This window comes from Sapajus apella, unplaced genomic scaffold (assembly GCF_009761245.1).
Source record: "Sapajus apella isolate SASKATOON/1434 unplaced genomic scaffold, GSC_monkey_1.0 scaffold22, whole genome shotgun sequence".
Taxonomy (NCBI): Eukaryota; Metazoa; Chordata; class Mammalia; order Primates; family Cebidae; genus Sapajus; species Sapajus apella.
Window position 1 is genome coordinate 9,427,812 of NW_022436962.1, and position 24,219 is coordinate 9,452,030.

The following is a 24,219-nucleotide window of genomic DNA, read 5'->3' on the forward strand; positions in this document are numbered from 1 at the left end:
CCCTTGATCTGCCTGAACCAGGACAGGATGCCAGGGCCACGGCCCTGCTGATCCTGAGCCCCACCGAGAGCCCTTCCCTTGGGAGCTCAGCCCATGGGATGTGCCAGGGAAATGTTTCCACAGATTAGTGCCTCCTGGGGTGAGACAGTAGCAGCAGGTGGCAGGAACAGGGCAGGGAAGGAACAAAGCCCGGGGAGCCCTTGGGAGGAGCCCAAGGACAGAGGCTTTCTTTTCCAGTCTCTGGCCTCCAGAACCAGGAGGTTTGGGGTTCCTCCAAAGCCAAGCCTCAGTTCCACCCCTCAGTGATCAGCTGGTGAGGCATAGATCACTTTATGTGACTAATTGTGGTGACAATCATGGTAGCATCACAGTTTAGGTAAGCCCAGCTCCAGAAGTAGAATAAATTGGAGAGCAGGGGGAGAGATGCAGGGGAGAGAGGAGAGATGAAGAGACAGCTCACAAGTCTCTTCAAGAAGAGAGGAGAATACAAGGGGAAAGAAAGTTCTAGCAAGAAATATATAAGCCCTGGAGAAAGCATCCTAGCAAGAGTGCCCCAAATTAAAGACTCCTATCAGGCAACACCTGGTCAGATTTTTTCAAATCTACATTTGTTAAGTCAAGCCTGGAGGGCGAAGCAGTGAAACAACCAGCGTAAGACAGGTAATAGACAAGAGGGCAGCAAATGCCACTGGATCAAGGGATGCAGATGTCGGGAGAAAGGGAGAAGCCAGATTTCTGCTGACTTTACCTTACCCCTGGCCTTGTTCTTGGGTGAGTTTAAGAGTGAGCAAGACAGATGAGCAATGTTTTACAATGTGATTTTGATCAAAAGTTTCATCAACACTGGGTTTACCCCCTTGGGTTAGTCCCGGCCCAAGGTCCAGCATGCCTATCCCAGTGGGCCCCTTGACCTCACAGTTTGTGCTGGTGAGAAACTGGCTCCTTGTCTGTGTCAGCATTCTGGATCAACTCAAAGAAGAATTTCACTTGGTTCTCATAGGCTTGGACTGAGATTTTCTCGTTGATTCCATATATGCTGAGGAAGGTAAGGTACATTTGGGGAAGGAAGGCAGGACCAAGTGCCACAGCTCGAGTGTTATTGCAAAGCACTTTCCTTGCTTCCCTCGCCAACCCAGAAACCACTGGCCCTCCAGGGCTAGGAAACAGGCAAGGGAGGGGCCATCTGAGGTTTCATATGACATGCTGGTCATTTCTCAGGGATCTATCCATGGTCGTGTTAAAAAACAGTGTGGAATAAACTCCTGGGGAGTCCAAAATCATCTCCTGCTCTGAAATCCATTCAATCATTTGTCCTCCAGGAGAATTATATTTTTTTCTTGAGACAGGTTCTCACTCTGCAGCCCAGGCTAGAGTGCAGTGGTGTAATCATAGCTCACTGCAGCCTTGCAGTGGGAGCTGACAGACTTGTGCTCTTCTCTTAAGATATTTATGGGAGGATGATTTGAGCTAGCACAGAAACGAGAAAAGACCGACAGGGTGTACAGCCTCCGTGACTGGTCACACCAGAGGGGTTCTTCTCCCTCGGTTATTTCCAGGATCTCAGGCCTGAGGCCTACTTTCCACAGGAACTGGATGCAAGGTACTACAACTCCTTTATCAGGAGGAGAGGCTCTTGCTCCAAGCCTACCATATGGCATATGCTCTTTCAGGCAGGGACGCCACTGCCTGGGTCTGTGGTTCTTGTCCTGATCTGGCTGTTTTCCCATGTACTGCTTCTGTTCTGTGACTGCTCTAGGCATTCCTTCTACTACTAACTACTATATGGTTATATAGAAGGATTATATAAATCAGCACTAAATGTGTCAGTACAGCTCCGGCTACAATACTTATATGATTATATAGAAAGATTATATGGAACTAAGTAGGATTATATATATATATATATGTTAGATATAAGTAAGCAGTGAGTTATACTTCGGGCACTAATTGTGCCTGGGATCTGCACAGCTCTCCTTCCTCGGTGCCCATGGGGGCTGTTACCCACACAGCCTCAACCTTCTGGTTCAACTGCTCCTCCCCCCTCAGCTCCTGAGTAGCTGGGACCGCAGGTATCTGGCTAATTATTATTTTTCTTTGTTTCTAAATTTTTTTTCTTGAAGAGATGGAGTCTCGTTATGTTGCCCAGGCTGGTCTCAAACTTCTAAGCTCAAGCGATCCTCTTGCCTCGGCCTTCCAAAGTATTGGGATTATATGTGTGAGTCACCACACTCGGACAAGAACTATCTTTCCATTTCTCTTTCTCTTAGGACAGAGTGCCTAGCTAGACTTATCTCTAAGCCAGTTCCCTACTCTCCCACTTTCTAGGGCTAATAGAAGGTAGGGAAGGCAACTGTCCAGGGTACCTACTCATTTTTCTGTGGCACCCAGGGAACTTTGCTATCAGACCTCACATCCACCAGCCTGCCTCCCCACAGTGAAACAGAGCCAAACAAAACAAACAAGGACCAAACTATCCATGTAATCTCAAAGATGAAAGGAAACACAGGGTACCTACTTACCTCCCATTTAAAAACAAAATCATGAAAGCTGTTCTTAAGCTCCTATTCAAATAGTTTTGCTGTGTCTACAGAGCACTTAGGATGGAGAAATCAGGTCTGGATGTGGTAAGCAGCAGAGAGGCAAATGGAAATCATCCTCCCCTGCCCCAGGATTAAAAATTTGCTGAAGAACCCACAAAAATAGTAATTCACACAGAGCAGTTAAAATCGGTGGTCACGTCTTGGATTTCCATAGTGCTTTCTTCTGAGAAGTCAAAGCACGCACCCACCTTTGACCTCATGTAAGTGAAGAAAATGGGGTCCAGAGCATAAGCTCTCTCCCAAAGAGAGGAAGAGCTAGGATTAGCACCCAAGGGTACCGATTCCACCAGGTTTTCCCCAGTCACCCAATTATCTCCTTCTTTGTAAAAGAGGGGCTAATTTCCACAAATTCTAGGGGGTGGCAAGACTCTGGCAATGAGGATGGTAGATGGGTTAGGTTCTACAATGTCTCCATTTCACTTTGCCAAATCCCGGCTTTCCCCTGATCCTGTGAACTGTCGGGAGCATGGGGTGGGAAAGGGACATATCAAGTGTATTTCTCTTTCCCACCTGCTGCTCAAACCTGTTCCACTCACCTTCTGAAGCCTTCAGGCTGTAGGTGGATGGCGCTGAACTTGTAGATGCCAGTGGTGAGGTTTGTAAAGTGTCGGCTGTCTGTGTTGCTGATACAGATACCTAGAGAGGGAAGATCAACAGGAAAGGGGCTTTATATGAGCAACCAAACCAAGCAAGTGGCAGCTTGGTGGCCTGGCTGGAAAATTAGGACTACTGGGTCTTTACAGAGCAAGGCTTGGGCTCTCTTGAAAGCCTATAGCTATCCTTATGAAAAGCACCATTTATTTCAGCCAGGAACATAGATTCTCCAAGGGCATTGGTGAGCCATCCCTTGGATGGACCATTCAAAGGATGGCTTACCAATGCCCTTGGAAGTGTCCTCTCCCCATGGCGAGCAGGGAGGCCAATATGTTCATTTCATACCCAAGGCCATGACCATTTGCTATTTAAGAAACCAGAATCTAGATAGCACTCTTTATCACTTGACCTTTATTCTGTATCACTCTAAATAAATGTCCTCGGTCAGAAATAAATACCCTCGGGAGAACTTTACTATTATAAAATGCAATCCTCTTGAATTGGAAAAAAAAATTCCTGTTATTCTCATTCTCTGAAGGGTGACTCTGTCTTCCTAGGGTCAAACCTCAGGTCTGGAAAGTGCCAGGATACTCTCTTTCCAGTCTCCCACTCTCCTGAGGTGGTAGCAGGTCACCTAGCAGGGGCTGGGACTTGTGCCCACAGCTGTGTTCTTTGGGAAACACTGGGAGCATCAGTTCAAGTGTGTGGGGTTATTCAAGATGGTGATTTGTGTTTTGTTCCATTTTCCACTCCTGGTTTCAAATGGACATCCAGGAGCTTCACAGTTCCTTGCTTTGTGGCTGATTTCTGCCTATCTTTTTTCTGTAAAAGCCTGGCCCATTGGAGGATTACAGTAAGTGCTCCAGAAGACAGAGAGTAGAGTGGGTAGCCTTTGAGGGCCAAGAGTGGAGAATCTGGGACTGTGAGGGCTGGGTTCCTGGGTGTTTGGAGGAATCTCTGATTAAACCAAGAGAAAAGAAAACTAGACACAGGCATTAATATTAGAGCATTAATAATTGAGCAATATCATTATTATTGAGCAATATCTTAATATTAGAGCAACAATCATTTACCAGAGATTCTCAAACTGTGGTCAGTCATCACCTTGTATTAGAATCACCTGAGAGTATCTGTGAAAAAGGCAAATTCCAGGGTCCGTTGCAGATTTGGTTAACCCAAATCTTTGCTGTGGGTCCAGGTAATCTGTATGTTAATAGTTTCCTGGAGGCTTCTTAGATTGGAGAACCACTGTGTGCAAAGCATAGATTTGGATGGTGTGCTAGAAGCCTGCAGAAGGGGTACAGAGGGGTGGTGCTGGGATTGGTCTGGTCTGTGAGGCATAAATTAGGTTAAGGCAAAGGGTGTGGGCTGGGAGGCTTTTCTGAGCTGAGGATTCTGAGCTCTGCTGCTGAGTTGTTATCCTAGAGTGGATCAGAACCAGACACGGGGAAGATCTGGGTCCCTTCTGTTGCCCCTAGAGAGGAGGCAGTAGTCTAAGCCAATCCTCCCCTCTATGCCAGAGTGGCTGGCCTAGGTTAAGCAAGGACCCAGGCTTGACTGACCTAATTTATTGTTTCTGTTCCTTTCCTGTTTGCGTTCTCACTTCCACTCTGAGGGGAAAATACAGTTCCAGTCCCATCAGGAGGGGAAGCAGCCAGCTGTTTCCAGGCTGAACATCTGGGGTGGGGGTGGGGAAGTAGACACTGGATAGGAAACAGTTCCAGCCCCCTCCTCCCTCCAGCCACAGCTGATGAAGTCATTACCTGGGGTGATAGTATTGACTTCCGGGAAGACAGACTGTGTGGTCTGGAGGAGCAGCTGGTAGCCCAAGGCCTTGTCATCATAAGGGCTGATGGGGAGGGGATCAAAGGCACTCAACACATGGAATTGAACTCTCTCATCAGCCACAATCTTCTTGGTGAGTTCTAGGACCTCCAGGGTAGAAACAAAGGAGGTTCGATTTCTCATTGATTTGCTATACAAGCACAATATTAACTTAAGTATCCTGATTTCTCTCCAGCAAGGCAGAGCCCGGGGGTTTACAGAGAGGACTCATTGTTTTAAGCACTGGGACTTCAATTTCAGCTGACTGGCTATAGGTGATGTAAGAGCTCGGTCTTCCTGGAAAGCAATCTACAGCTTGATAAATTTAGGTTAAATGCATTGGGAGACTTGTCTTACAGTCATGAATCAGGTGGGGAATTGGAAAATCAGGAAGTTATGCATCTTTCCCTTGGATGGTGAGCCACAGGCTGGATGAGTGTTGAAGAGACAGCCGAAGGTCAATCATCTCGAGGCTGGGGGATAGATGTGATGACCTGATTTCAGCCTCAGAGATTCTCAGACAGATGATAAAAGGGTCACACACTTTTCTTTCCCCTCTCTGGGCATTCCGGCTTCCTGTTTGTAACCAACTGTACTGGAGCCAGGAAGATGAGCTCAACACAGACAAACAGTCAGAAGTTGTGGTACTGGTATTCAAGTTTTCTCTCTTTGCCTCCTTTCCTCAGGAAGGCACCTGAGGAAACTTCTAGAAAATTCAGTCTGAAATGACTAGAGTGAATCCAGAAAAATTCCTGGCCCCGGTCAGGAAGCAGACCAGACCCTGAGGATTAGGTCACATACAGCCATGTAGGAATGGACCAGGAGACTGGCTTAGAGGGACCTCCACTTCTCCAAAGCCCCAGCACTAGTCCCAAACCATTTGTTCAGTAGTTGCTTTAAAACTGCCTCTGCTCTAGAAAAAGGGTTGTCCCATAGCTGCAGATCACCTGAATGAGGGACATTATCTTAAGTGTAACTTTTTTTTTTTTTTTTTTTTTGAGACAGGATCTTACTCTGTTGCCCAGGCTGGAGTGCAATGGTGTGATCTCAGCTCACTGCAATCTCTGCCTCCCAGGTTCAAGTGATTCTCCTGCCTCAGCCTCCCAAGCAGCTGGGATTATAGGCATGTGCCACCACACCTGGCTAATTTTTGTATTTTTTTTTTTTTTTTTTGAGACGGAGTTTCGCTCGTTACCCAGGCTGGAGTGCAATGGTGCGATCTCGGCTCACTGCAACCTCCGCCTCCTGGGTTCAGGCAATTCTCCTGCCTCAGCCTCCTGAGTAGCTGGGATTACAGGCACGTGCCACCATGCCCAGCTAATTTTTTTTTGTATTTTTAGTAGAGACGGGGTTTCACCATGTTGACCAGGATGGTCTTGATCTCTTGACCTCGTGATCCACCCGCCTCGGCCTCCCAAAGTGCAAAGTGCTGGGATTACAGGCTTGAGCCCCCGCGCCCGGCCAATTTTTGTATTTTTAGTAGAGATGGAGTTTCACCATGTTGGTCAGGCTGGTCTCAAACTCCTGACGTCAAGTGATCTGCCTGCCTTGGCCTTCCAAAGTGTTGGGATCCCAGGTGTAAGCCATCATGCCTGTCCAAGAGTACTTTTTTTTTTTTTTTTTTTTTTGGAGACAGAGTCTTGCTCTGTGGCCCAGGCTGGAGTGCAGTGGCGCCATCTTGGCTCATTGCAATCTCTGCCTCCTGGGTTTAAGCAATTATCCCGCCTTAGCCTCCCAAGTAGCGGGGACTATAAGCGTGTGCCACCATGTGTGGCTAATTTTTGTATTTTTAGTAGAGACAGGGTTTTGTCATGTTGGTCAGGCTGGTCTTGAAACTCCTAACCTCAGGTGATCCACCAGCCTCAGTCTCCCAAAATGCTAGGATTACAGGCATGAATCACCATGTCCGGCCCCAAGGGTACCCTCTTATATGCCAGAAGAATGTTAGGAGCTGAGTCTGGAAAGGAAGTGAAGGTTCCTGCTGTTGAATGGGCGAAGGAGTTCATCAAAGTGTATTCTCACTTCTCAGAGCATGTTTTCACTCTAGCACTTATAATACAAATATCCTAATACAAGAATTAATGCACAGCCTTGACATATTCTCAGCCCATTGGCAAGTTTCTGAAGCCAGCCTCCATGAGGTGGGTTGGGACTATGCCCACTACCCCAAATTCCTTAGAGGTCCTGTCTCCAGAAATTGAAGAAGGCATGCAGATTGGACCCCTGCAGTGAGGCTGCAAGAGCTCAGATTTCCCACTAGCTGCCAGGCCAGGCCCTGACTCAAGGGCACGGACTGTGTCTATCTCATTTCCGCATTTCCAGTAGCAAGCACATAAAAGGCATGCAATAAATCTTGGATACATAAAATTCAAAAGATGTGAACAAATAAAAATAAGAATAGGCGTTGCTTTGTTTAACAACCACCGTGGGTTATATAGTTAGTATTGTCAGGTTGGGTATCTGTCTGACTTTATAGGAACAATGCTTTACTGCTTCCTAAGTACATACACTTTGAGGTGGTGTGGACTAGAACGTGAGAGGAGGTGTTCATTTGAGATGGACTCCTTAGTGGTATGAATGTTCAGCTTGAGTTTCAAGGAAGGATATGAAACTGACGAAGAAGAGGCAACAGGTCATCTGAGCAAGGAGAGGGGCAGGCAGAAACATTGAGATATGACAACCAACTTTGTGCCTCGGGTAGTCACTCACCATTGTGTGACTTTGGACAAGCTCCTTAACTTCTCTGTGCCTCAGGCTGCCCATCTGTTAACATGTAGATGATAGTAGCACCTACCTCATAAGTGGTGGTGACCTTTACTAGAGTTAATATGTGTAATGTGCTTAGGGCAGTGCCTGGCACATGGTAAGCACTCAAAAAATGTTAGCTGGTTATTTGCTTGTTTAGAATAGAATTCTTGGGCAAGAATCAGAGGTACAAGAATGGGACTAGGGAGAGGGACTTGTCAATGGTGAGAGACCTCAAAGGTGACTTTAGAGCACATGAATCTCTCATTTCTCTGATCTCCTATAGTTCTTACAGTGCATTCCCACAACATTATGTTCTGTTTTATGTGTAGAGATATTTTCCTGTAAGTGAATGGTACAGCTGCTAAAGGCAAGGACAATGGATACTTAAAAACAGGTAAGGTCTTTAGAGTTAGCAAGTCCAGCTTCTGGCCCGCGGTAAGGCTGCTTCTAGAAAACTCACAACAGGCTGTCTTCCCACCTGCTGGAATATTTCCAGTGGCAGAAAGCTCGTCACTGCCTGCCATATACCATTCAATTTTTGAGCAATTCACTTATAAATGCCTTCCTTATAATGAACTCAGATATGGTGTCACGTAATATCTAACCCCCTCCTTCTTTTTTGAGACAGGGACTTGCTCTGACACCCAGGCTGGAATGCAGTGGTGTGATCATCGCTCACTGTAACTTCCAACTCCTGGAATCAAGAGATCCTCCTGGCTCAGCTTCCTGTGAGTAGCTGGGAGTATAGGAGTGTGCCTGGTGAATTTTTATTTTTATTTGTAGACATAGGGTCTTGCTGTGTTGTCCAGGCTAGTCTTGAACTCCTGGCCTCAAGCAATCCTCCAGCCTCAGGCTCCCAGAGCACTGGGATTATAGAATAAACTCCACAGGAAGTAATATAGTACTGGATGCATCACAAACACACAGCACATTCTTAGCTGTCAAAATTAGAGGACATCTGTACTGCTCCCTACTTTGTGCTCTTACTGCCTGGATGCAATTGCCAGGTCTTTGCTCCTCCTCAGAGAGGGCTTCACTGACGATTGCATTTAAAGGGGCTCACTGCTCTACCCCTCCCCCACAACTACTCTGTGACACAGCATCCTATTATTTTCTTTGTGGTATTTACCACTTAAAAAAATCACCTTGCTTACTGCTGTCTCGTCGCTAGACTGTAAGCACCATTAGAATGGGAATCCTGTCCGTCTTATTCGCCATTCTCACAAATGCTTAGGAGAATGTCTAGTCCACCGTAGCTACCAGCAGACACTTGAATGAATAAATGAAGGAAGAAAGGAAAGAGCCTTCTCTTCAACATCCTTATTGAACCCTTTTAGTGATAAGGAGCACAATTACTGTTCAAGATAGCATATTCCAAAACTTTCCCTCGAGTGGAGGCTCCATTAAGCATCTCCTACTTGCCTTCTTTCTACCCCTTCAGGCCCATTCAGGACACATCTTCCTTTAGCATGGTAGCCTCTTCCATTTCTGACGGTTCTTGTTCCTCACAGATAGGTGCTGGAGACCTGTCTCCATCTGAAGTTGAATATGGAGGAGGAGAACTCTGGGGCGGCCTGTGTTCCTGTGGGATCCAGCCTGAGGCTCTGTGCACAGGGAGTGCAGCAGGGAGTGTTCTGGATGCATGGAACTGGGCCCGAGGGAGAGGAGTAGCCAGGACAAATGAGTCCTACAAACTTTTTGAATATGGAGGCTTTCCACTCCTCACAGTGGTACGTGGGCAGGATGGGCCCAGGGGTTCCAGGGGTTTCATCAGAGAGGCCGGAAGGAAGGCCACTATGGCAGGGGAAGAGAGGAGGGAAGAGTGCCACGACCTGGGGAGATGAAAGCCCCAGCTGGGTGGAAAACAGCCCTTGGAAAGGGCATGGAGTCAGAATGAGGCTGGAAAAAAACTGGTGGAAAGAAGCTCAATGAGGGGAATTCAGTGATTTCCTGACCTCATGAGCCCCCAGGGAGGGCACAAAGGTTGGCACCTGATGAAAAGCAGGAGAGCCCAGGGCTCACATTGGTCCTAACTCGCCCCCCTCCTAGGCCCCCTCAGTGCTGGGTGGCTCTGGGCAGGATGTCAACCTGCTCCTTGCTCAACAATGAGGAGTGTGCCTCTCACCTTGCATGAGGCCAAATAAAGTCCTCCCTGGGGAAGAACTTAGGAGAAAGGACCACAGAAGTCCAAGTGCTACTGACCCTCGATGATCTGTGCCACAGAACTGTCCCTAACCATATTCTGGAAGGTCTTACTCATCTGACAGTCACTGGGTTGCCTTTTGGATCTTTTTTTTTTTTAAGCATCGGGTTTACCTTTTTAATTCCGTTTAGCCCAGCCTGATGCTTAAATAAGCTGACATTTACTGTGGATGTCAGACATTCTGTGTAACTTCTACTCACCCTTCGGCTTCATCTCTAATTTTGGTAATCATAAACTAGGGTTGTAGCTAAAAGCACAACAAAAGCACAAACTCTGGAACTAGACTGCTAGATGCATAATCTTGTTATATTATCTAACAAGCACCATGTTGCTCTTCATCACAGCACTTATCGTGGTTTGCAATGATACATTCATTTGTAAATTGATGTTTGTAGCAGACCATTGCAAGGCTCTGGCCTCCGCTCTTTTCCCTCCTAACTCTCTGCACATCCTTCTCATGGGTTTTTATTGACTCTAGAGGTTCCCATTATGTTAATGACACTCCAGCCTCTATCTCTAGTTCATATCTCTCTCCAGACCTGAGACATTTATAATTGCCTATTTCATATAAGCTTCTCACACTTCTAAACTATTATATTTCTTCTTGAACTTGTTCTTATTTCTGAATTCCCTTCTTAGTCAAAGGCATTAACTACTTGGTCAACTACCCAGGTTAAAAACCTTGGAGCCACCATGCTTTTCTCTCACTCCACAGCCACAGACACACCACATCCTATTGAACCCACCTCCCTCCTAGCTCTGGTGGGAGAAGCCTTCTTCTCCACCCCGTGACAATGGCCTCAGTTCAAACCTTCATATGCACTCCCTAAGAGGTTGCAATAGCTTCCTGTCCCCTCCTCCAGCACTCCCTCTGCATTGCTGCTAGCATTACCTCTCTAAAAGGCTGGGCACAGTGGCTCAAGCCTGTAATCCCAGCACTTTGGGAGGCCGAGGCGGGTGGATCACAAGGTCAAGAGATCGAGACCATCCTGGTCAACACAGTGAAACCCCGTCTCTACTAAAAAAATACAAAAAATTAGCTGGGCATGGTGGTGCGTGCCTGTAATCCCAGCTACTCAGGGGGCTGAGGCAGGAGAATTGCCTGAACCCGGGAGGCAGAGGTTGCGGTGAGCCGAGATCGCGCCATTGCACTCTAGCCTGGGTAACAAGAGCGAAACTCCGTCCCCCGCCCCCTCCAAAAAAACAAACAAACTCAGTATTTGTTTGAAAACCTCTGAAAGTTCTCGCCTGTCACAGATTTCACAGATTAGGGCCCAAACTCCTCAGTATGGCATACAAGACCTAAATCCCTAAACTACAACCCCATTTCCCATCAATTTTCATCTCCTATTACCTTTCCCCAATGTATCCTACTCCTTAGTCACAGTGAATGTCTTACTTCTAGCCAAGTTCTGTCTGTCCTGTAAGGCCTGGTTCAAAACTGTAGTAGTCAGAAAAGACTTTTTTTTTTTTTTTTTTTTTTTTTTTGAGATGAAGTTACTCTCTGTTGCCCAGGCTTGAGTTCAATAGTGTGATCTCGGCTCACGGCAACCTCCACCTCCCGGGTTCAAGCGATTCTCCTGTCTCATCCTCTCGAATAGCTGGAATTACAGGCACACGCCACCATGCCTGGCTAATTTTTTGTATTTTTAGTAGAGATGGGATTTCAGCATGATCACCAGGGTGGTCTCGAACTCCCGAGCTCAGGCAATCCACCCACCTCAGCCTCCCAAGTGCTAGGATTACAGGCGTGAGCCACCATGCCCAGCCACAGAAAAGACTTTTTTGACCCTAAGAGGTAGAATGAATTTCTTTCTTTGCAGTGATCCTATGGCAATTTGTTCACCTCTAATTTTTATAATCATAGTCTAGGGTTGTGGCTAAAAGCACAAACTCGGGAACTAGACTGCTAGATGCATAATCTTGGGTATGCTATTTGATTGCTCTGGTACTCTGTACCTCAATTTTCACCAGTTAAATGCAGATTTAGGGTGGGTGCTTGTGAAGATTAAAACGTGTGTACCTTAGAAAGGTGCCAAATACATAGCAAGCCTATTACATTTATATAATGTTATATATATAACGTCTTACTGCAGGTATTGCTATCATTATTCATACTCATCTTCCACTTCAGACCCCACATTCTCCCAAATCAGAGGTCTCCAATCCTAGTGAAGTACCTGTGCCTTTGAAAAATGTTGGCTGAACAAACAGGACACTGGACCAGCCGTAGGACTGCAACTAAACATGGGCCCTGAGGGCTGCAACTCTCTGATGCTGAAAGAGTTGTCTGGAACATATGGTACATACCCCTTGGACTGTCTGTGCAGAGTGAATCCGGAAGTTGATTGTGGTCTGCGGGGGTGGGGGATGACATTCACCTGGAGAGAGAACCATAAAACCCTGGCTTGAAGCAACCTCAAATCTTCTGCATCTGATTGCTGATCAGGAAATGCTAATTTCCTCAGCTGAGGCGGAGCTGGCTGATTTGACTTAAGGACCCAAGGCTTAGCTTTTCTAATCTGCCTCTTGTCTTCTCTCAGCTAAGTGACATGTGGTTATATTCACAGCTGAAGGAGTGTCTCTGCTTTAAGCGAGAACTTCGTGCTTCTTGGTCCTGGAGGGCATCACAGAAATGTTCAGAGCAAGACTGCTTTCTCTGATCACCCAAATATCTCTGCTTTGGCCCCACGCTGTGCCTTCCGTGTGCACTTTCTTTCCCAGCACACCCAGGACATTTCTGCAGCTGTTAACGTTAGTGCTTACTCAAGACGGGGCAGCCAGAGCCTCTGTTGGCCCTCATCATGTGGTAGCACGGAGCTCACATCGGGTTTGATCCTTGAGGGGGATGAGAAGAACATATACTCCTCACATACTCCTGGTCACATGGGAACAAAAGAGTGACAGAAAAGTAACCTTCAGAGTAGGGAAAAGACCCTAGTGCTGGCCAGCACTGTGCCTGTTCTCACCTATTCCCAGCCAGCGGCTGAGCCAAGACAGAGGGATCTGGCTTGTTCTCTAGGGCTGTTAGTGTGTTTCTGAGACCCTAAGACCTTTGAGAGCTTGTTCCCACTTATCCTTGAGGCTGCTGAGCAATTGTTCTAACCAATCAGATAAGCCCAACCAGGCGGTAATTGCCTCCCCATTCCTGACCCTCTAGCAGGGATTGGTGATTTCCCAGGTCCAGTTGTAAAATCTCTTTTTTGCCTGACCAGGAGGAATCTGACTAACCAGAGAACAGGATTAGGCTATGGAGGGATTGTTCCTTGGAGGTTGGGAGACTCCCTAAGTGCATAGCTTTCTTTGAACTCGTATGGCGCAAAAAAGCGCTAGGTCAGAGACAGGAGAACTGGGCTGCTGCAAATTAGCTGTTGCAACTTCTTTGTGCCCCTGTTTTCCCAACTGGTCATTGGGGCATACTCGTAGGGCTCTTAGAAGGCTCAAATGGAGTAACAAAGTATCCCGGGGGAATGAAAACGCCATTCAAATGTAAGGACACAGTGCTATTATTCTGATGAACACTACAGCTGACACGCTGGACACTCCAGTAAGTTATGCCAGGAATTAATTCAGAGGCATCATTCACTTATATACCAGATTACCAGAGCGCTTCAAGATCACAATGTACTCGAGGTGAATGGTGCCCCCTGGAGTTGTGCTGGTGGTACTGGCAGTTACAGGAATGGTCTAACTCCCTTCAAGATTTCAGAAAGGCCCATGTCACGGCGTGGCTAGGCTTGGATGCAGCTGACACACAGAGAAGGAGGGAGGAGCCAGAAGACAGAGCCACTATCTACTAGATAGAAACAGGAATGTTACCTTGACCCCTGCATTGAACATGGTGAGTGCTGTGGTAGTCCTGACCATTGCATTGGTTACGTAATTTCTCTCCAAATACCGAAAACAAAAGGACCAAGGTCAGATGTTAGAAAGAACCAATGGGGTGAAGGAAAGAGCAGAAACATTACCCACTTTCCTGAACCTTGGAGATCTTTAAGACTGAGAGACATCTTATGTCTCCCATTAAGACATGTCTCAAATATACACGCTTAGAGCGCAGTGTCTGGTGGCTGAAGGATGATTAGTAAGGCTCAGTTAAGCCAAAGAGAGGGGACTGGGGGGTGGGTAGGTTTGAGGTAAGGGATGTGAAGGAAAGAAAGATAATACTTTACCTGCTTACAAGGGGTTTAGATAGCCACAGGTTGCTCAAGATTATATTGGCAGGGAAGGGAAGCTAGGAAAGAACAAGGTCAGCAGGATGTCAGAGCGGTCAGCACCACAGGGTCACCTCTACTTTAGCCTGAGTCTCTGAGACCTGGGTCTCTCTCTACTTCAGAATTGCCTCAGGGGCTCTTAGGGTCAAGAGTGTTTCTAAGTTCAGTGAGCTCAATCCCTGCTAGAGGGTCAGGAATGGGGAGGCAATTACTGCCTGGCAGGGCTTATCTGATTGGTTAGAACAATTGCTCAGCAGCCTCAGGGATAAGCGGGAACCAGCTCCCAAAGGGTGTATCAGGTCTTAGGGTCTCAGAAACACACTAACAGCCCTAGAGAACAAGCCAGATCCCTCTGTCGGCTCAGCCACTGGCTGGGAATAGGTGAGAATAGGCAGAGCACTGGCCAGCACTGGGGTCCTTTTCTTACTCTGAGGGTTACTTTTCTGTCACTCTTTTGTTCCTAGCTGACCAGGAGTATGCAATACTTCTTCCCATACCTCATGTGCCAGTTGCTTCAATGTCGCCATCAATGTCCAGCTTCCAAACATGTTAGGCAGTGGTGTCTGCTCCAGTCTGGAACAGAAACAGAGTCCTCAAGACTTAGTGAACCCCAGCCAAAGATCAGTGGTCTGAAGAGGAGAAGGAGGGAGATAGAAGGAAGTTTCAACACTCCTGGCCAAGTGGTCTCCCATTCACTTCCCTACCACCTCCACCAACTCAACATTCTCAAGATCTCAAAACACCAGCAGGAGCTTTCCCTGTCTACTAAGTTCCCATTAGGGTCCCTCCTTCCTCCCTCTGCTGCTCTCCAGAATCCTGTGAGTTGTCAGTCTCCTGACAATTTGAATGAATATAACACCCCTTCCCACTTTGCTAAGAAAAACCAGCCAGGGGTGAGCTCTGCTGTCACAGATCCTGCTGTCCTCATGCATAGCCAGCAGCTCTTGTTTATTTTTGTCCTCCTGCCAGGACAGGTACAGAATATCAACAGCTCTACCAGTCATTGCCAACTTCTGATTTCTTTCTTTTCTTTTCTTTTTTTTTTTTTTTATTGAGACAGAGTCTCGCTCTATTGCCCAGGCTGGAGTGCAGTGGCGCTATCTTGGCTCACTGCAACCTCTGCCTCCCAGGTTCAAACGATTCTTCTGCCTCAGCCTCCTGACTAGCTGGGACTACAGGCAAGTGCCACCATGCTTGGCTAATTTCTGTTTTTTTTTTTTTTTGAGATGGAGTTTTGCTCTTATTGCCCAGGCTGGAGTGCAATGGCAAAATCTGGGCTCACTGCAACCTCCACCTCCAGGGTTCAAACAATTCTCCTGTCTCAGCCTCCTGAGTAGCTGGGATTACAGGCATGTGCCACCATGCCCGGCTAATTTTGTATTTTTAATAGAGACATAGAGATGGGGTTTCACTATGTTGGCCAGGCTGGTCTCAAACTCCTGACCTCAGGTGATCCACCTGCCTCGGCCTCCCAAAGTGCTGGGATTACAGGCATGAGCCACTGCACCTGGCGCTAACTTGTGATTTGTAAATGGTTGGGCTCTGGACTACTCCGGTTGCCAGGCCTAGCTTCTGCCTGTTGGTTCTTGCTTTCCATAAGGACATACTGATAGAGCCTCTTCTGACTCCAGCCCTTGCAGGCTACTGGTGGCTCTGTCTCTCCTGTGGCCTCGTGCCCCCCCTCCTGCCGTCACCCACCTTGGAAGGAATTTTCAGCAGCCTGGTATCTGTGAGCCATGCTGAGATAACTCTTTGTTTACACCTCTTGTGTTAATCTCCCGCATCTTTAATCTGTCCTAGGTTTCCCCTTCGTTCTGCCTCTAGTGTTTTTTAAAGCATAGCTTCCCAACCCAACTTTAGGGCAGGAAGCTTAGTGTCCTCAGATTTAGAGTGGGAAAGTTCCAGGTCTTCCATCTCAAGTCTGGCACAGGAGGAGAGCCAGGACTTGCTTACTGACTGACAGCAGCTGCGAGGATGCCCATGCTCGTCTCCTTTGGAGGAGCTGAAGAGTGGCCTGGAGTCATGTTGATTGCAGCATGAGGTTCATGGAACCCTTCTCTGAGTTTGCAATCCTGTAGAAGAGGATCAGAAACCACTCTCCTGACTTCTGGCATCTCTGAATTCTCCCATAGGCCCACAGGTCCATCTATGCAATAGTCTAGTGGGCAAGGAGGTAGCTTCATGCTGCTTTAAAAATTTCATGCTAGAGGGAGAACAGAAGGGGAAGCCTCAGAGAAGTTAAAGATCCAGGCAATTAACACAGGAGGTGTAAACAAAGAGCTGTCTCAGCATGGCTCACAGATACCAGGCTGGGGTCACCTCAAATGGGGAGAGAATTCCTTTCAAGGTCAGGGATGGAGTGCTTTACTCACATGGCGAAGGGATTCTTGAGGTCGGGAATGAAACCATCAAAGATGAAGCTCCCCTCATCCACAATGAAGGCTAGCTGGACACCCCTCGACTGTAGCAGGGCTGAGATCTTCTGAGCCCCAACCCCTGAAGACGCAGACATTGAACCCAGAGCTGCAGTCCTTCTCAGCCAGAGACAGACCTCTAGACATAGCTAATGGGGACCCATTCGGCCTAGCTAGGGGCTCCAGAAACTTTCTAGCTAGTCTCCTTCCTGGGGGGCAGGGTCCTAAGCAATCCTGCCTCACTGAATTCTGGAATGTCAGAGCTAGAAGTGCCCACCCTCCCTTTTATCACAAATGAAAAAACCTGAGCCAAAAGAGTGAACTGACTTGCCCAGGGTCTAAGTAAGTAGCATCATTGGAAATAAAACGTAGTCATTTGCTCTCCCTGGTCAGTTCTTTTTCCATCACACCTATGTTTCTCAGGGTATAGGTGATGGACCTCTGCCTGCCTCAGATATTATGAAGATATTATGAAAGAGTTTGTTGAAAATCCAGATGCATGGCACAGGGCCCAGGAATCTGAATTTTGGTCAAGGTCCTTAGACAGTCCTTAGACACACAGAGAAGTTGGCAAACTACCATATTACAGAGACCCTGCAGCTGTGGGCAAACTGGACTAGGGTTAAGTGCCCACTCCCCTCTCCCCAACAGAGGACAGAGGTAAGTTTAGGGTAAGGAGGCCCTACCTCCTCACCATGGCCCAGGGAAATGAAGAAAGATCTTCGGGGGATTAATTCCTGATCAGCAGGAGCTCCAAGGCCTGCAGGAATGCCTGGGGTTCAGAAGTACAATGGAAGAGCAGAAAGACATTATTTAGGTGGGGGTACCAGGATATCAGCGACATTTAGTTGTCTACATCAGGGCTGGTGGGATGAGGATCTGATAGATTCTCTTGAAGGAGAACAGACTCAAATGGTACAGGAGGCCTAATGTGGAGAAACAGAACCCTTATGGCAGGGAGAAGAGCATAAATATATCAGTGTCAGGGCTGAAAGGGTCCCTGGGGACCATCTACTCCAATCCCTATTTATAGTTGAGAAATCGAGGCCCAGAAAAGGAAAGTGACAAACTGATGGCTGGAACCCAGGTCTCCTGGAGCCAAGGTTCTTTTTACCATTATCTCCCACCTCCCAGGGTCAGCCAAGCACCCCTATACTGAATTGATCTTCAGGGCCCTAAGGCAGAGGGAACATTGCATCTCAGACCATCACAGAGTTCTTGTCATTCAGTGTGCCCCAACTGTCGATGAAGCCATCACGCTCCAACCCAGAGAACGGGGGCACCTCCCAGCCTTCTGCAGGGGCAGGCACCACATCAAAGTGAGCCAGCAGCAGGCAGGGCTGCAAGCTGGGGTCTGAGCCTTGGACAGTGAACAGGTGGCTGTACTCTCCCATGACTTCATGCTGGATAAAGCTGGTGCTGAGCACCGTAGGAAAGACTAGAGGCAAAAAGGGCAGGGAGAGAAAACCAGGATTAACAGTTTCCTTAGGTTTTCCTGCCATGGTGTGCTTCCTGTCCCTTTTTTTTTTTTTTTTTTTGTAAACACTTATCCTTCTTTAGGAAGCCTTCTAGGACAAAACTAGTCTGATTTCTGATCTACCTGGACAATCTTTGAAATTTGTCTTCCCTATATTTCAATGTGCTACTAGTACGTAATAACACGCAAATTAAGTCTCACCATTAAGGCTGGGCGCGGAGACTCATGCCTGCAATCTCAGCACTTTGGGAGGCTGAGATGGGCGGATCACCTGAGGTCAGGAGTTCGAGATTGACCTGGCCAACATAGCGAAACCCCATCTCTACTAAAAATATAAAAATTAGCCAGGTGTGGTGGCACACGCCTGTAATCCCAGCTACTCAGGAGGCTGAGCCAGGAGAATCGCTTGAACCCGGGAGGCAGAGGTTGCAGTGAGCCTAGATTGTACTATTGCACTCCAGCCTGGGTGACAAGAGTGAAACTCCATCTCAAAAAAAAAAAAAAAAAAAGACTCACTATTAAGATGGTGAGTATCTCAAGCTCAGGCTTGGTCTGACCTATAACATGCTATTGCAAGAACATGTTAAAGAGCTATGAAGATGAGGTATGCGTTAAATTTTAACTATAGTAGGCTTCATTAACCAAATTATATTAAATTATTATGTTAAATTAGTAGGCCCCGTTAACCAAATTATATTAAATTATTATGTTAAATTAGTAGGCCCCGTTAACCAAATTATATTTAAATAATATATTTTAAAATTCAGAGATATTTTTCTGTTTAAAAAATAATACATTTAGTGTATGTGCTATGTGAACATAAAGATTATTCTTTTTAACACAGGTCATACTTCTGTGTGCAGGTGTAGATGTTCCTAGGGTCAATTATTCAAGTGAATTTAGCTGCATAGGAGAAATTTTATCTCTCTCTGGCTTTGTTGGAAGAATTCACATATACTTCTGTGGTTACCCAAAAACTGAAGAAGAATATGGTTTTATCTTGTTACCTCGCTTATCTACTTTAATGTCACTAGACATTTATTTTATTTTATTTTATTGAGGTAGAGTGTATCTCTGTCACCAGGCTGGAGTGCAGTGGGGTGATCTCAGCTCACTGCAACCTCCACCACCTGGGTTCACTTGATTCTCCTGCCTCAGCCTCTCAAGTAGCTGAGACTACAGGTGTGCACCACTATGCCCAGCTAATTTTTGTATTTTTAGTAGAGATGGTGTTTCAGCATGTTGGCTAGGAGGTCTTGATCTCTTGACCATGTGATCTGCCTGCTTTGGCCTTCCAAAGTGTTGAGATTACAGGCATGAGCCACTGTACCCAGCACATTTTCCTATATTTATCTCCTATTTAATAAAGACTTCCAGCCTTTTCAGGCTGGCCTTAGCTTGGCTACTGGGCACTAATCCCTGAGCCATTCATTTTTGTTTTTGCCTTCCTTTCTCTTTTTTCAGAGACAGGGACTTGCTCTCTCATTTATGCTCGAGCACAGTGGCACATTCACAGTTCCCTGTAGCCTTGAGCTCCTGGACTCAAGCGATTCTCCCACCTCAGCCTCCTGTAACTAGGACTACAGGTGCTTGCCACCATGCATGGCTAATCCCAGAGACATTTGTCCCAGGGTGTTAGAGAGGGGGTTACTTGCTGCTCCTAGGCCAGCTTCTCCCATGTCCGATAACTTTGGAGGGGCTGTTTTTAATTAGATTTAGGAATGTAATCTCATTACTCTTTATGAGATTTTAATAAGGGGAGGGAGGAGTTCCAAGAATCCTTTTTTCCTCGGACCCATCCTTCTATAGCTCTGTACTCCGTGGGTGGTGGGGATGAGGGAAAGGAACAGATGTTATAGTTCAGAGTTGTTGACTGCCTAGAGGCCTAGAAATGTGTTAGTAACGAATCTGGAGTAGGCCTGAGAAGGTGGAGCGTGTGTGTACAGGTGTGCGGGGGTGTGTAAGGAGGTAGGGGTGAGAGGAACATGGAGCATAGGTCTGGGCAGTTGCACAGGTAGAAGGAAACCCTAGTTCTACCTTTTGATGATTTAATATTTATTGAATGACACGTATGTAGGGAAAAGATTGAGAGAGTTTATACTCTAACACAATGGCTGGATGAACTCTCGATCTTTGCCCTATATATGTGGCTTAGTTTTTCCAAGAGCAAATCTACAGTCTGCATGCTGCCCATGGAAATTAGACTAACCTCTGAGAAGTCACAAAATAAACGTCTTTGTTACTTTGTAAAAGAACTGTATCTCTATTGCTATTTCACCCACCCCTTGCTCCTGATTTGCAGCTGACCTTTATAAATGTATTCTCTAAACTCAGCCAGGGCTGTAGTATTGGACTCCTCAGGGCCAAAAGACACTGTTGGAATCTGGATGGCACCTGTCAGAGTCAAATAATCAGAGATGAAAGATTAAAAACAAATTAATCATTGTTTTTTCTCTACAGTCCTCTGTGCATGAAAATTTCTTTTGTATTCATTATCGTATTGCAGAGGGCAAAACACTAATGTGAGGTAGGCACTATTTTTTCCCCTAATTCGAAGATGAAGGAAAAAGCTTAGAGAGGTTAGGTGAGCTGCCCAAGCAACACGTAGACGAGAGATTTAAACCCATGTCTTCTGGGTTTGTTTAGGCTGATGTGGTTCTTAAAGGCAAATATGGTCTAAGGTTGGGGGAAATGGATTTTGGACCTTGGTGTTGAGGGGAAGCTACTATAAATTCTTCCTAACGCCTCACTCTAGCTCTGAAATCACCACTTCTGATGAATCCAAGCTTCATCATTCTCAAGGCACCCACTGTCCTGCATCCCTACATCAATGAGGCTTGTGTGTTTTTGTGTGTAAAGGCTTATTCCTCATGCAGAGTCTCACTAGTCTCTCAACGAAGGCCAGCTTTTTGGGCATATAATGCCTGGGAAGGGGTGGATTTAAAGAGTTAAGTGCCCCCAAACAACTTCCTCAGTCCTAAAATGATCTCATCCTCCCTGCTCAGTTGTCTCAGATCCTGAACCCTCACTAGGCTCATCCCTTTGAGACTTTCAGGCTTTAAAGAGTTCCATGATCAAAGACAAACGGCACTGGGAGGGAAAGCATGAGTTATGAGAATATTGAATTAGATCACTCTCCAAGAAGAACACAGTGAGAACAAATTCACCTGAGGCAGCCTGACATCCAGGAAGGGCCTCTGAAAGACAAAATTCCATCAGTTTTGCTAAGGATCAACCCTGCAACAGCACAGCCCACCAGATAGATGGGGAAGATGAGGTTCAGAAAGATTCAAGTGCCTACTCAAGGGCAGGCCCAAGATCTGAGCTTAGGTGTTCTGTCCCCTGCTCAGAGTTCTAAGCTGTGTTGCTATGAGGTCCCTATTCTAGGTTCTTATGTAGCTTTTGTTCTCTTCTGTGCAGAGACTTTGAGTGGCTACCTAATAATGCGTTTTAGAGGACTATTTATACTATGCTTTGGGAAAGCCCTGCTCTGCCTCCCAGGACTGTCACTCTAGCATATGCACAATCTATAACCAACCATTGAGGTTAGCTTTTGGTCCCAGCATCTGCCTATGCTTATTCAGGCAGTTTCTCTTAATCCATTACTTAATGAAAGGCAAAAGACTGGAGCTAAGCTGAATGGTAAAGAAGGATTTCATCCCATCGGATCTAGCACTCAACAGAAACTTTCCTGGAAAATGCCGATTCAGAAGGGGAATGAGTTTTTGGTTTGGATTAGAGGTCTGCGGGAGACATGTTCTTCAATTATGATTGAGAATCAGGAAGATGCCACACTCCAGGAACACTCTATTCCCTTTCTTTAGTGCCATCTGATCCCAGCGAGTGCAACAGGCACTAGATGCTGTCACCCAGTGCCCATTCTTTGCCACGGGGCCCTGGGGAAGATCATTTAGCTGACCTACGCCTTAATTTCTCGCCTCTGCAGATAGGACTAAGATCATTTAGTCTCATTTTACTATACCGCAGTAATTTAACAGGCATGCAAACTTTCACGAGTTAAAAGTGCTGTACAAATGAAAGCTGGTGTAATACTCCAGGCAAGCAGGGGAGAGAGGGGACGGTGGTCACGCTAAGAGGGGTGAAACTGGAGCTCCCAGGTTAGGCAGGGCACACCAGAGTTTCAGGAGCCAGGTATGGGGAGGTGTGGCGTCCCCAAGCCGGGGCACATGTGCTGGGAAGGGTGTTGGGGCCGGGCTGGGGTGCGTGGCAGGGCTCCAGCTGCAGTAGCGGACCCTCTGAGGTGGAAGCGGGGAGTCATGGGTTGACCTGGGGAGGGAGAGACTCACATCTGAGCATAGGTGGGCGAAAGGGAGCCGGGTTCACCTTTCGGTGTCTCTTTCATCGCGACACTCCTCTTTGCTGAACTGAGAAGGGATTCGCGACGCCCTCTGATGCTCCTGGCTCCTCAGGCCCACCGATCTGCAGTCGGTGGCGAAAAGTAGGAGCAGCACAGCCGCCACGGCCAGCACGCAAACATGCTTCTGAGCCATGCTTCTCTCGAGCTCCTGCTGCCAGGCTGCCGCTGGAGTTCTGACCTAAACCCCCCGACCTGCCCTTTTGGCCCCGGCTCTGCTCTAATTCCCTCTAGCAGTCATCCTTAGATCTGGCCAATCATCGCTTCGCTGGGACTGCGGAACAACCAATCGACGGAATGGCCCCGCCCCAGCCCCCTAAGGCCTGTCGGGGGTTGTGGTTTTTCTTGCTGTGGCCAGCAGATGTAGAGCAGAGGTGAGGTCGGGCTCCCGGATAGAGTCAGGTCTGGTCCGCACTTGATCTCTCGTGAGACACCTATAAATCCCTTCCCGTATGACAACATATCAAATAAAGGGGGGAAAGCAAGATAAAATGCACAAAGCTTGTAAGACCATACTCCGCTCCTCGTTTTTTCCGAAGCTTAGGACCTGACTACCATTCCCTAGATCCTGGGGGGGGGGCAGTTCTCTAGGTTCCCAGTTTGATTTCATCTGAAATTGGAACAAATTACTCTGTTTATAGATACTACTTTGAAATATCAACTCAGAGGGTTGGCTTCTGTTTAGAAATTTCGTTGAAAATGCTTTTAATATTAATACTAACACTACATTTTTTGCAACACTAGGCAAGTACAGTAAGACAAGGGTTTTTAGAAAGATTACTATCAAATATTTAAGAGAATTTTGATGTACTAATGATTTTGATGTATTAAACAAACTGAAATTTTATAGTTATTCAGGGTGGAGGAGAATTCTTGAAAAAAAGAAAACCTGTCTTATGTCACAGAAATGTAAAATTAGTTTTCTTGAAGTCAGAAGAAACCATTCCTTCCAGATTTCCTGGTGCAATTTTATCTGGCACCACTCTCAAATTTTAGAATTGTCAAGAAAAATTCAGTAAATGCTATACAGCCAGTCAGGCCATATTGCTACCTGTGACTAAAGCTACAGATTCACACTCCTGGTGTTTGCTTAGACAAAGAGTGATTTGCTCTAACCATTCCACTAATCCTGCTTAAAAAAAAAAAACTCCAACCATGTAGTTACTTTTAATAGCAACTTTAAAACAATATCATGAAATACATCACATATATAAAAGGGTATAAAGAATAACATAATGAACATTCCTGGATTCACCACCTAGTTTAAGATCTAGAATGTTAAAAATAGAGTTGAAATTTAAACATGAACATTGACAGAATTTTTAGTAAAAAGTAGCTTAATCTCTATCAAACTGTAAAACTTTTTAAAGACTTTATATTTTATGTATTTATTATGTTTTAAAATTATTATTATTTTTTGTAAAGATGGGGTCTCACTGTTTCACCCAGGCTGTTCTTGAACTCCTGGACTCAAGCAACCCTCCCATTTAAGCCTCCCAAAGTGCTAGGATTACAGGCATGAGTCACCACATACAGCACAATTTTTATGGTTGTAAAATTAATATATATTTATGCCCTTGTGAAATATTTGGAACATTCAGAAAAGCATAAAGAAAAAAAAATCACATGCTATCCCAATATCCAGAGACATTTGCTCATAACATTTTGGTGCTATCCAATCTTTTTTCTCTGCACACAAATACCCATAAATGAGGTGTGTGCCTGTTTTAAAATGAAACAGATTCATATACTACATCCAAAGTTCTATGT

General features: G+C 46.3%; 1 protein-coding gene across 1 annotated transcript; it reads right to left on the reverse strand.

Moving 5' to 3' along the window:
- Nucleotides 1–311: 311 nt before the first annotated feature.
- On the reverse strand, nt 312–22,688 carry PM20D1 (peptidase M20 domain containing 1). Its single transcript, XM_032288994.1, is given in 17 exon segments — nt 312–1,036; nt 3,137–3,236; nt 4,958–5,126; nt 12,280–12,332; nt 12,335–12,350; nt 13,789–13,870; nt 14,145–14,203; nt 14,681–14,756; nt 16,137–16,212; nt 16,215–16,255; nt 16,556–16,687; nt 17,285–17,330; nt 17,333–17,369; nt 17,803–18,035; nt 20,382–20,468; nt 22,419–22,444; nt 22,446–22,688. Coding segments are annotated over 17 exon segments (1,497 nt in total). The 5' UTR covers nt 22,586–22,688; the 3' UTR covers nt 312–912.
- Nucleotides 22,689–24,219: the final 1,531 nt, after the last annotated feature.